We start from the raw sequence: 13,576 nt of genomic DNA, 5'->3' as shown, positions 1-13,576 counted from the left end.
TTTAATCTTTACATGGAAATAGCAGTTAATGATGTTAAAGAACAATTTAGATTCGGAGTAACAGTACAAGGTGAAAAGATAAAGATGCTACAATTTGCTGATGATATAGTAATTCTAGCCGAGAGTAAAAAGGATTTAGAAGAAACAATGAATGGCATAGATGAAGTCCTACGCAAGAACTATCGCATGAAAACAAACAAATACAAAACAAAAGTAATGAAATGTATTAGAAATAACAAAGATGGACCACTGAATGTGAAAATAGGAGGAGAAAAGATTATGGAGGTAGAAGAATTTTGTTATTTGGGAAGTAGAATTACTAAAGATGGACGAAGCAGGAGCGATATAAAATGCCAAATAGCACAAGCGAAACGAGCCTTCAGTCAGAAATATAATTTGTTAACATTAAAAATTAATTTAAATTTCAGGAAAAAATTTTTGAAAGTATATGTTTGGAGCATCGCTTTATATGGAAGTGAAGCTTGGACAATCAGAGTATCTGAGAAGAAAAGATTATTAGCTTTGAAATGTGGTGTTATAGGAGAATGTTAAAAATCAGGTGGGTGGATAAAGTGACAAATGAAGAGGTGTTGCGGCAAATAGATGAAGAAAGAAACATTTGGAAAAATATAGTTAAAAGAAGAGACAGACTTATAGGCCACATACTAAGGCATCCTGGAATAGTCGCTTTAATATTGGAAGGACAGGTAGAAGGAAAAAATTGTGTAGGCAGGCCACGTTTGGAATATGTAAAACAAATTGTTAGGGATGTAGGATGTAGGGGGTATACCGAAATGAACCGACTAGCACTAGATAGGGAATCTTGGAGAGCTGCATCAAACCAGTCAAATGACTGACTGAAGACAAAAAAAAAAATTATTAAATTATTTGCTTCTTTATGACCTAAGTTGTAACAGTGAACTATTTTCATTTGCTTCAGCTTACAAGTACAGCCTACGTAATATTATGTTTTGGTTTTGTGTATGCGTTAATTGCCAAAGATTGGGTATACTGTACAACACATTACAGTGACTGCCTGCAGCAATATTATGTAATAAAAATGTCCAAACTTTTTTAACTTAAGTATACTATGAGCACTGGTTAATTTGGATGTTTTACGCAGATTGTAATATTTTTTTAATGGAATTTTTAAGATTTGAAATGAAGTAAAAATATTAAGACTATAACATGCAGTCTTAATATATTTACTTTTTTGCAGAATACTGCTACTCCCCGAGACAATCCAGATATTGCAAAACCATAAGGTTATAAGAGATGAGTTTATTGTCTTGCCCAGGATATAGCTGTACAAGTGGTTTTATTTTTACAATTTACTTTAATTTTGAGTTATGTCATTGTAAATTCTTTGATACATGTGTGAGAGATAAATGATCCAAACACAATTTCAGATAAGATTTGAATAAAATATCTGAAAGTAAGTTTGCATTTCAATATAGCTGAATAACTTTCTAAAATCGAGAAAATATTTAATTAAGTCTATACTTAAAGGAAACAATATGCATCTTTATAATCATCACATTTTCTTAATCATCATTCCAATTCTTAGAAAAGTATATTTACCATTGTTTATTTCTACAAAATTACATACATTTGAAATGTTATTTCAGCCAGACATACAGTTAACATGTGCTTTAGTGCATAAAAATTTAAAAAATTGTTAATACTACAAAAATGTTCACAAAGGAATTTAAACAAGCATTTAACAACATTTCTTGTGATGAGAAATGTTCTATAAAATGAACATACTAAATAAAACAAAAAAAATATTACCTCTTGGCAAAACATGTATTTTTCAAATTTACTGTAACTACTTCAAATACAGAAGGCGGTAGAGCTAAATAAAATAAGCGATTAGCAACACCAGTATTTGGTTCATGCCTACTTAATTCCTGATTCAACAATTCAAAATCTTTCCGTGAATCATAGTTACCGGCAAAATAATGATTCAACTTCCAAAATTCTTCATATCTTTCTTTTTCTTCAGGCTTTACTTTCATGTATTGATGACATTTTTGACGAAGGTCATTTACACTCATTTTTGTTCTAGCATACCCATAAAAGCAGATGTTATTAGGCAAAAGACAATCTCTAAATAGCCACCAAAGTGTCGGATAAGTTTTCTTTTTTGCTAGATCTCCCTGTAAAACATAAATTGAACATTAATTGCAAAAATTTTACATTTTATTAAATAAAGGAATCCAGTAAATAAAGTTTAATGTACCGTGCATAGTTATATATCAGGATGTATTTTCATTAGTTATCTCAAATACAAATTCTTAAATTACTAAAATTTACATTTTAACTATTTAATAAAACATACTTTTAATATATAAGGTTTCTATCTCTCCAATAGCTTAGAGAAGAGTGAATTACAGTTAATGGGCAGAATGTATCAAACTATTTTTGTCAACTTGATCAACATAGTACAACTTACAACTGTATGTTGAGTTATTTATAACTTATTCAAAATTTATGAATTTAACATTTCAGTAATAACCCTATTTCTTCACTCCTTGATTCATTTCAATATTTCTTTGACAGTTGATAGATATTACTCAACTTCACTAAATTCTATAATGGACCTGGACAAGACGGTAAACTACCCTGATCTACCCTGAACCTGAGGCAGTTCCTTTGTTGTTGAACATTCCTTCCCACTTTCCGCCCCATTCTTTCTTGGATAGGTTCAACTGGAATTGTATCTATAGTGTTGACTGTAATCCTAGCTCTATCAGTGCCATCATTCTGGCATTTTATAGTACCTCAAGGCAACCATTAGTTTCATGGAGTCTAGTAAGCTGGTAAATTTGGCTGCAGGACTATCTCAAAAGATAAACTAGTGGTCGGACCCACCAAGCTAGCGTCCAACTCCTTCTAAATTGTAGATTTAAATGTATTTATCCATTCTGTTCACGTACATATTTAAGCTACAATTTTAAATTAATAAAAACATTAACTGTTGTAACACAAACTTGATGAGGAGATGTATTTCACTGTGATATCAGGAACATGGAGAACTCAGAACAAAACGTGCCTACTCATCAAAAGAAAAATATTGTGCACCATGAAATAATATTAAGTTTTTTAATTCATTAAAAATTAATTCTTTTAATTATTTATTCTGTTATATTTGATAATTTGCTACTTTTATAATTTTTTTATTCTTTACAAATTAACCTTATCAGAAAACTATTTTTAGAAAGATTAAACTCCTTTTTGACAACAGTGAAGAATTTTTACAATCACCAATAAATACCTGAATACTGTTTTTATATGGAGCATAATTATTCATATTATTTGAAAAATATCCTTCAAAAGCTAGTTTTCAAATACATAACATTTGGGTAAATCAGTAAAAGTAATAGAAAAGCAGATAAATGACAGAAATGATATTATACAGAAGCTCCAGTTCAAATTTCTGATATTTCTATGCTCCAACTTATAAGAATGTTGTAGTTAATACATATTTTTTAAAGACCTATTCATCATACATAAATACAGAGAAACACAGTTTTAACAGAGAGGACAGTTTTATAGAGAAGGAATTTGAAGGAGGAAAGCTAGTGGATAGAAGAGTTTGGCAGGTGGGATGTGAGAGACAGCCTTTATAGCTGTAAACACTTACTTAGAAGAAGAGATAATTTTAACAAAAAATATTTTATAAGAAGGAAGCCATTATTAATGTGGGAAGTAGCAATTTTCAAGGCTCTAGATTCTCAATTAAAAGCATTAGTACAGTATGTTATATTCTATTAATAAGGACTTATGGATAAAACATTTACGTTAAAGATTCCAATGCATAATAGCCAACTTTGTGAATAAGCAAGGAATGATGGTGCATTGATTATATTCATGCTAAAGTGCTTAGTGAGGCAATGGCAAATGATGGAACATTCATTGGTTGCAAGTGGATTCCTCAGAAAATGCACTGCAGTAAAAGATCAGTCTCCATGGTAGCCCTTATAACCTAAGTGGAAGATAAATAGATTAAAAATAAAATTCTCCTCTAAAAAACATATATTTGCAAGCAACTTGGTTAAATTATTTTTACAAAAATATGTTAGACTTGGAATTTGACTTCAACCTCTATCAGATATGGTTAAGATTCTACTCTAAAAAAAAATGAATCCCTGTGAGGAGGAACAGTGTAGGACATTTACCAGTAGACATGTCATACTGTCTGAACAACATGTAATATAGTATAAATAAAGATATGCAGTTATTACATATACTGTATTATTTTGTAGATCCCTAACAAATTCTTATTTTTCCATCCTACACAATAATTACAGAGAAGGGAAAAGTTATAAAATGTTATAAAACTTGGAAAAATGGTAAACGAGTAGACTTCCACTGATTTCATCTGTACTCAAAACCTCTCAGCAATACGAATATAATGACCATTAATACCAAATGCCCTAACAAATAGGAAAAAAGGTGCCACCTGGTTAAAAGAGTCATTGATGAGTATGAAAGCCCATCCCTTCACAGTTTCCAACCGCTACAGTAATACCAACATTACAGTAATTTGCCTTTTTCAAATGCTAATACATTTTCAAATTATCTATCTGACAATCAGTTCAGATTCTTATATGTAATTGAAAGAAAATCCATCGATAAAGTAAAAGTTTCAAGAAGAAAAGAAAAATTTGAAAAATTTATTAAATGAAGAAATAGTTTATTGGGACATATTACATTAAGCGACAAAGGTTAATTATTTTGATCAAGAAAGCCGGTGGAGAGAGCAAGAACTGCAAGAGAAGTGAAAGATTTGACTATATAAAGCAGCTAAGTGAAGATGATGAATAATGTAATTTAAATGTGTATATATACACATATAATACAAATATAAAGTACAGTGTAGAACAAAAATGAATGAAGTGTCATTTGACTGAGTGAAAAATAAACTAACATAACGAAGACATTTATGCTTCATTGTTTTTAGTGGAAAGATAATGTATTATGTTAAAGATGGAATAAAATCTAAGAAAAAAATTTGAAAAGAACCATTATAATAAATACAAAATAAAACTTATATTGATGAAACTTTAAAAAAAAAATATTAAATATTATAATAATAAAATATAAATTACTGATGCTTGAACTATTAAAATTTCATGCATTTCAAAATAATCACAGCAATAACTTTCCCTCAGGCTACCCAGTAATTTTTAGCTGCCTGTGAGGTTCTTTTTGTAAATTGCATTAAAAATATATTAAATATTAATAACTACTTTAAAAATGCAGTTTATTTATATATAAAAACAATTCATAAATTGAAAAAATTTTCAAAATTATACTACTTTAGAACAGTAAAATTGTTGACTACTCTGCACAAAAAAATTTCACAACATTTTTTATTAGGAGAAAGTACAAATATTAAGAGCTCCCAACTAGTAAAAACAGATAAAGCAGATGTAAATCAGTATAAGCAGGAATATAAAGCAATATAAGCAGGTATGTAAAGCTATTAATAAATAGTATAATATTAAAAATAATTTGACTAAGAAAAAATTGTTATCCCATGGTCAAATTAATTCTCATGGGATAACTACATAAATGAGTTTTATTGCAAGAGTGCATATTTGAAAACTATGTTTTCTGAATAACTATAAAAATAAATGATAAAAAACTAAAAATAACACTTTAATTTGTGATAATAATGAGCATTAAACAAAGGTCACAAATATGTTATGATTCAAAAACTAGTTTTTAAAATACTGATTAAGTATCAGATTTTTATAAGGAATGATGTAAATATTGGCTATAGTAAGGATCTCTAGAAAATAGTATCATGATTATAAATACACAATGCAATTAACATGAAAAATCTCAACCCTTGGTAAGAAATGACGGTGACCACAAACATAACAATAAATGGTAAGCAGGATAATTCACTAAATTCAAAAGAAATATTTCAAAATATAATTTTAAAATATACAAAAATATTTGTATCACATAAAATACTAACAAAAAAAATCAGTTTTAATTGTTAACTGATAGATTTGATTCTGTTTTAGAGACAATTTCTTTTTTCTCTCATAGAGAATGCAATAGGTGAAAAATCTGGTGGGCTTTTTAATTTTTAACTGTTAATCCTTTCACTTTAGGTTAATGCTATCAGTTAAAAATCTTTTTTCAAAAAAAGTGTTAAAAACTCGCAACATAAAACTAAGGACTTACTTTATTTAAAAGACCTAAATATTTTTTTTAATTTTTCAGAGCTATGATGTAGCTAACTCACCAGTGATGTTGTAAATCTATAAACATTACTAATGAAATTAAAGTCTCTGAAAAACAACTATTCCAAGTATTTGGAAAATGTTAATTAAATCTAAAAAAACGAAAAGTTATCTTTGTTATGGTAATCAATGTACATTTTTTTGGGCTTCTTAATGTTATATAAAGTTTGCATTAAAAAATAAAATAAACCTTATTCAGATTTATCTGTGCTGATTAATCATCATGGAAGATAACAACATCACAATATAAATTAATGAGAAATTTAATGTAATTGCATTCAATTTATTTGAATAAGTTATAGTAGAAAAAATATATTACTGAAGATGGCCTGAATGGCAGAACAGGTACTTCATTTAATAGAATAACCATATGAAAAATCACTAAATACTAAAAACAAAGAAAAAATTAAACGAAAATAGAAAAACAAATATGTAAAAAAGTGCTCTAAAATGGATTTGCAACTTGAAACAGAAAATTTTGCTGATGTTGAAATAATCTTTGCCAAAAATTTTTACTAATTCTTGTAAAAATTTATTTATAAAATGACAACATTAAATTCTAATGTTACAAGAAGTACAACATCGGAATACATAAATGTACATGTAGGTTTTGATGCTTAATTTATTTTAATTATAAAATTATGATTTAAGACTACAACGATTAAGCTGAAAATTTATCACATAATCTACGATAGAAATGCCGCTTTAGATGTTTATTTTCAATTCATCAAATGTAGTTGGGTTAGTTAAATAAATACATTTTTCATATCCTCCTTCTGAATAAAAGTCAGGATGAGAAAGATCTGGGAATCAAAGGGACCACAACTGTGAGAAATCAATTGGTCACTAAAAAAAATCTGCAAACACTTAAACTATTGAGTTTAGTGTCTGATTTGTTACTCCTTCTTGTTGTATCCAACCCTACCATTTAACAGATTCTAGTAATGCTGTGAAGTTCATAATTTTTTTATAACAATCGGATTTCACTTTCTTTAAAAAAAAAAAAAAAATAGGACATATAATTTTTATAAGCTACATCAGATACCAAACCTGCTTTGACAAATGAGCTGGAATGTATGTGGGTTTTAAAAACTTCAAACTCTGGAATTCATGTTAACAAATCATAGAGAAGGAATAAAATTTATTTAAAACAGTTATGTAATTTCCAACTAAACTGGTAGATCACCACCAAAAACGTACAACAGTCTGTATTTTTTTAATACTTCCATAAGACAATGAATGTCGTCTAAAATGTTTCCAAATTGTTGTTCTAGAAAAGTGAACCAATTTAATCACAGCTCTCTGACAAACTTCCATCTATCACAAAAGTTTGGATGTCACAATAATACAGCTGTCAACAATTCCTGTCTCCTGGAAACAATATATTAAATAGCATGTGGTGTATTTATCTGGTGCTTTAACCCCAGAACAAATGTAAAATAATCATAGACTGTTTCTTTAGCATCAGAATAATCATCAGTTTATCATCATTTCAACCCCCGTAGGGGAAGACGCCGCCCACCTTATGATGATTCTGGTTAACACACCCCCCCCCACATTCCTAGCCCTGATGGACTTTAACAGGAGTCGTCTTATAGATGGTTTATCATCAGAATAAACATGAGCAAAATCTTTTCAATATTTTGTGTGCAATTGCTATTTTATTTTAAATAAACCTCAATAATAAAGGAAAAACTGCAGCTACATAAAACAGCATGTTATGTTGCTATATACTTCATAATAAGTACCAAACATAAGAGAGGTGATTAAATCTTCTAATACTGTTACAAACACGAATAAGTTCTTAGAAAATACTTCCCAGTAGACAGAAATAATCTGGATATTATCTATTTTTTTTATGCGTGTATGTATGTGTATATATAGGAATATTTTATTTCTATCAATTAGTATATTGTATAATATATTATACATTACAAAATTATATAGAATACTTATTCATATTTATTTGTGTATGAATCAATATATGATTCTATATAACACACTGTGTGATATGCAGCATGGTTATGCAGGTGGCAATTTCATGGCCACCCGCATTTTTATACTGCCACCATAATCATTTTTATAATGGCATTTGGCTAATAAAATAATTAATAACAATAATAAAAAAATTTAAAGACAACGGCAAAATTAAAATTCAGAAAAAAACCAAATCAAATCAAATTCAACTCACAGAGGCACCAAGTGTAATAAAAACATGAGGTAAATTTCCATCAAAATGTGTCCCTTGTAAATCCATGTTGGGTGAGCGTAATGACTTTCTAATTAAGCTAAGGCTTTCTTCAGCGTTACCTGTTAAAAATAAACAAATACAGAATAAAATAACAGAATTAATATCAATTTTGTTATTAAATAAAATATTTAAAATTTCTTTTAGATTTATTTAAAATTAACTCTGGATTAAGTCAAGAGTTATATAATACATATAATATAATCTTTTAATAAAAATTGTTATTAATAAGTAGAAATATAACAGGAAAAATATTTAATTTAAATTCCTAATCAATTTGGTTATTTAATCTTGGGTAGTAATATATCACATAACATAGACATTAAGATGCTACCTCCAATTGGGTTGAAAATTCTTTTTACGACTTAAGAGACAAATAATTCCGCTGAAGCACAGCTCTTAGTCCTTTTAAGGCCAGAGGCTCATTCTACCTACACTCCACAGGTAATTTTTACACAGGATGAGAACAGCTCATAACTGATCAACTACTTTGAGTCACCAGTTAAAATATACACTAAAATAAATATTGTTTTTCCTTTATAAATGAAAGAGCCAGACAAAAACAGGTACCAGATAGATTTCGCAAGAAAAATTTCACCAATTCCTAGAATTACGAGTCTGTAAACAGTAAACTATAAACCACTCCTCCAGACTCATAGTGTATGAAAATGTTCTCGTATAGTGAAATCAATAATAATAGAAAAAATATGTAAATCATTTGTCTACAGTTTATTAAACCGGTTTATGTATTTTTTTCACATTCTTCATTCCCCAAAATATGCAAAATATATTCTTCATTCCAGTTAGATATGCAGTAAAAACAAACTTTCCCAATTCATTTTGCTGTAAGATATTGATGAAAGTCAGGAAAATATTTTTAAAAAACATTCAACAACAAACTATTATGATAATGCGTGTACCGATATACACACCGATATACTCGGTGTGTGTGTGTGTATGTGTGTGTGTGTGTGTGTGTGTGTGTGTGTGTGTGTGTGTGTGTGTGTGTGTGTGTGTGTGTGTGTGTGTGTGTGTGTGTGTGTGTGTGTGTGTGTGTGTGTGTGTGTGTGTGTGTGTGTGTGTGTGTGTGTGTGTGTGTGTGTGTGTAACATCATAAATATTGATCGACCTACTACAAGTAATCACTGTAATAATTCATAATTTAAAAATCCTCCATTATACAATAACCCACAACTGTACACAATAAACAATACTAAAATATTCAACGTTGATCGACCGAGTATATCCAAATTTCAAAGGGTGATAAAATGTAAAATACAAGCTAAGTGAAAAAAAAATTATTAGCAACAACAAAAAGGGTTACCGATAAGAATTTAAAAATATGTTCTTTACGTAGCCTCTGAAAATTTCAGACTGTACTTTTGCTCTGAAAAAAAAAAATTATTACAACACCCTAAACGAAAAATCCCAAAAGATTAATTTTTTACCAAAAAGGTCAGCTCCCACCTAACTGGTTAACGCACAAGGAATAATCACTCGCAAATCTATAAACATAATTAAAAACTACGGTAACTTTTCAACAACTGCCGTCGGTAAAAATGTATAACAAACCCTTTCGCAGGAAAAACATGCTCTTAATTGCGCGATCCAGAAAAAACTGTACAAGCCAAACAAGCACAAGCGCACACACGAGATTATGAATCTTTTATAACTAAATCTTTATATTTTTTGATTCTGGGAATCTAAAAAGATGAAAAATAAAAATCCGGGGACTATCTTTTACTACTATTGTCATTCTTTAACTTTAATAAAAAATGTTCTCCTATAAAGCAATACAGAACTGCCAAAATACCGATTACAAAAAATTACGCCAATAAGTAAATAAAATTAATTACCTAGGGAACGGAAAACAAGATTTTGAGAACAAAAAACTAAACAAGGATTTTTTTCTTTTACATTTCATTCGCGAAAATCACACACAAAATAAAAATAAATATATCCCATAACTACCTATTAAGTACGCGAATTCATTAGAAATTGAAAACTAACATTTACGAAAAATTTGGATTTGAATATCGAAAAGTGTTGAATAAAAGTCACAGATATCCGGCATAAGAAATTAATTTTAAAAGAAAAAAGAAAAATTCAATAGAAAACGGGTGAGAAACGATTTTTTTGGAGTTAAATCCGGAAATCGGTAATTTGGTTGTGAGATGAAGTGAAGGAATATACTTGTGGAAGGAAGGCCCCAAACGGGTAATTTTGAAAATTTATAAGCAATTTAGGGGAAATCTTGTTCTTTTCCCTAGTATCTGAATAAAGACAGATAAAATAAAAATATATTTACTTTAGTTTTTCTTAACCTTATAAAAATTAACGTATCATATAATTTTTTATTAAACTGAAATAGCGATTACTTGGAAAATTACCGATAATTAGAATGAAGATTGAAAAATTCCAAAATCCGAAGAGTACCGATGAGAAAAGTAAAAAATGAAGTATGTTATGTTTGTTGTTGGATGTTGCTGTGTTATTAGGCAGTCAAAAGGACATATTTTTAGAATTTTTTTTTTTTTTGTTTCCATGCGGGGGTAAAACGGAGTCGGGTAAAGCAGCCAAAAAAGGATAATATTTAGCTTTGTTCAGTTTCTTTTTTTTAATAAAAAGTGAGAATGAATAGGTTAACAGAAAAAAAATGGGGATAGAATTAGGAAAATCTTTATTTTTTTAGCGTAATTATGAAGCAAGGGGGTTAAACTTTAAAACTTACGGGAGATATAAAGAGGCTATAGATTTTATCTGAATGATGCTTCTTTACATGAAATAATTTCCGTAATGTCTGTAATTTTTTATGAAAAGTGTGTTGTAAAATGTTATTCTAAAATAATTATTAATATTTTTAAAGTAAAATTATGAAAAAATAATATGCAAATTAAAATAAGATCATTTAAGACTTTTTAACGGTCATCGTGTTAAGTGTAACGATTTGAAAGTACATTTATTACACGTTACAAACAGTATTATCGGATATAAAAAGCTATATTATATCGAAAGAAAGTTGTCATAAATTGGACCGGTTCGCAAAAACCGGTTTGGAAATAGAACACTACATTAGATTAGAAATGACCTCTGTCTGGTGTTCAGTGGATGTACGGTACAGTGAATACGAATACAAGGTTTCGTTCCGATTTTTTTACTTTCACTTCGGAGCGCAGGGCGCGGCAAGAGATCACGAAGTTTATAACTGCCACGGGCAAAGTGATGCAATTACTATTAGTTCAACCTACATCGTAATAAGAAAGGTCTAAGACGATGCAAATAACTGAAACGATTTTATCTTACGTTTTTATAATTTTATCTTTTAGATCAAATACAGGTTGACCGCTCAACGATCGGAATAATTTATAACGTGCGAACCAGTTTTACGCCTCATTTAATAAGAAATATTGCAAGTCTGATATCAACGACCTGAAGGTCCTCTAAGTTCAGAAACGCCTACATAAATATGAACCTGTAAAAGTAAAACTAAGGGAAATTTTACATTCGGCTCCTTTTTTAAAAAAACAAATAATTTGAATACAAAGTACAGTAAGATAATACACGATAGTATTTATTCTATAAGTATATTTAGTTGGAGAATAAAATTTACGCACTTTTTATTCTAATAAAAATTTATTTCATCGTATTAAAAAATAATTATATTAAAATGTATTATTTTTCTACTTTAAAATTTAAAAAAATATATATAAAAACAAAATGGTAACGATAAAACTCTCAAAAATGAAATCAAATTATTCAAGTCGCTTACAAATTTTGTGTATAAAATACTAAACTGTTCATTTAAAAAAAATAAGACAACACTTAAAACCAGTTTACTAAACATTTTTACTTAAAATTTTAAACTAATTGGCCATTTTGATAGTTAAACAATCATCATCAGTAGAAACTGGATAAATACTGAACATAAGAAAATAAATTAAATTATGAAAAACGAAGAAATATTAACCTGAAAAAACAGGTAAATCTTTGTTATATAACAGTGGTTAAATTTTATTCTTGTTTTTGACTGGAATTACTTAAAACAACGGTATATATTTTTTACTCTAGACACTCTTAAAAATACTGGTTTTATAGTGTTTTAAGTGCTCTTTATTTTTTAATTATTTTTTATTTTTTATCTATTTATTTCACATACATATATATATAAAACTAATAAAATCAAGCAATCGCAATCCGTGTAAAGATTTTTTAAACATTTAGAGACATTGTTATAAATAAATATGACAAAAATGTTACTGAAAAAAATAAATAAATTAGTTTTCTCTTTATAAACTGGATTTAATTGAATTACTTCCCAAGACTTACCCAGCGTGAAGAGTATCTTGTAATTACGCTACAGTTAATTCCTTTATTTAATTAATTTATTACGTTAAATTCATTATCTAATAAAAGAAGAATATTTTACTATATTAATGCGATATTTTATCTTTACTTTTCGTTATTATCATTTTTGAAGATAAAAAACTGCCGATTGTTCATTTAATTCAATAGTAAGTCTACCGAGATTAATTTCGGAATTTTAGCGTGTCTCGCTAAATCCTTTTTACCTTGATGCCCTAACCTATCTCTTTTCTGTAAATTGAAATAAAAAAAGGCTATTTTTTTAAAAAGTTTCTAAATTGGACTTTTAAATAAATGGCAGTTTTATTCATTATTTCTTCCTAAAAAATGCCTTCAATATGTATAAGATTCCACATATTAAAAAGTTTTTTTTTTATCTGCGCTGTCATTAAATTGCACGCATTTTCAGGATCGGAAAAAATTAATTAGGCACACGCTTAATAAAACTGAAAAATGATCTGCAGCATCTACGAATTTTGATTTCATTTTACTAATTTTTTTTAAAACTTTCTTTTAATAGTATTTTGACTTACTTTTATTTTAATCAGTATGCAGAATAAGCTTCTACAAATATAAATAATCGGATTACCACATCATACGGTTAAAATGAAAAAAAATAAATAAATAAAAAATATTCAATCACGGTACAGCTACGTTGTTATACATTCCAATATTAGATAATATGTTATAAAAAATATAATAA

The 13,576-nt window shown here is 28.3% G+C and overlaps 1 protein-coding gene across 4 annotated transcripts in view; it reads right to left on the bottom strand.

Annotated features, from left to right (window-relative positions):
• Zw (glucose-6-phosphate 1-dehydrogenase Zw) overlaps positions 1-13,576 on the bottom strand; it is a 90,237-nt gene that overhangs the window by 35,309 nt on the left and 41,352 nt on the right. For all 4 annotated transcript variants that reach the window (XM_075363366.1, XM_075363364.1, XM_075363367.1 and 1 more), the window contains 2 exons: positions 8,455-8,573; positions 1,792-2,159 (listed from right to left, as the gene is read on the bottom strand). In XM_075363366.1, the coding sequence (XP_075219481.1) occupies positions 1,792-2,159; positions 8,455-8,520 (434 nt within the window). In that variant the 5' untranslated portion in view covers positions 8,521-8,573. The remainder of the gene's footprint in view (positions 1-1,791; positions 2,160-8,454; positions 8,574-13,576) is intronic.

This window comes from Lycorma delicatula, chromosome 4 (genome assembly GCF_047948215.1).
Source record: "Lycorma delicatula isolate Av1 chromosome 4, ASM4794821v1, whole genome shotgun sequence".
Taxonomy (NCBI): Eukaryota; Metazoa; Arthropoda; class Insecta; order Hemiptera; family Fulgoridae; genus Lycorma; species Lycorma delicatula.
The sequence above is the reverse complement of the archived record's forward strand: the minus strand, read 5'-3'. Positions and strand labels throughout refer to the sequence as shown.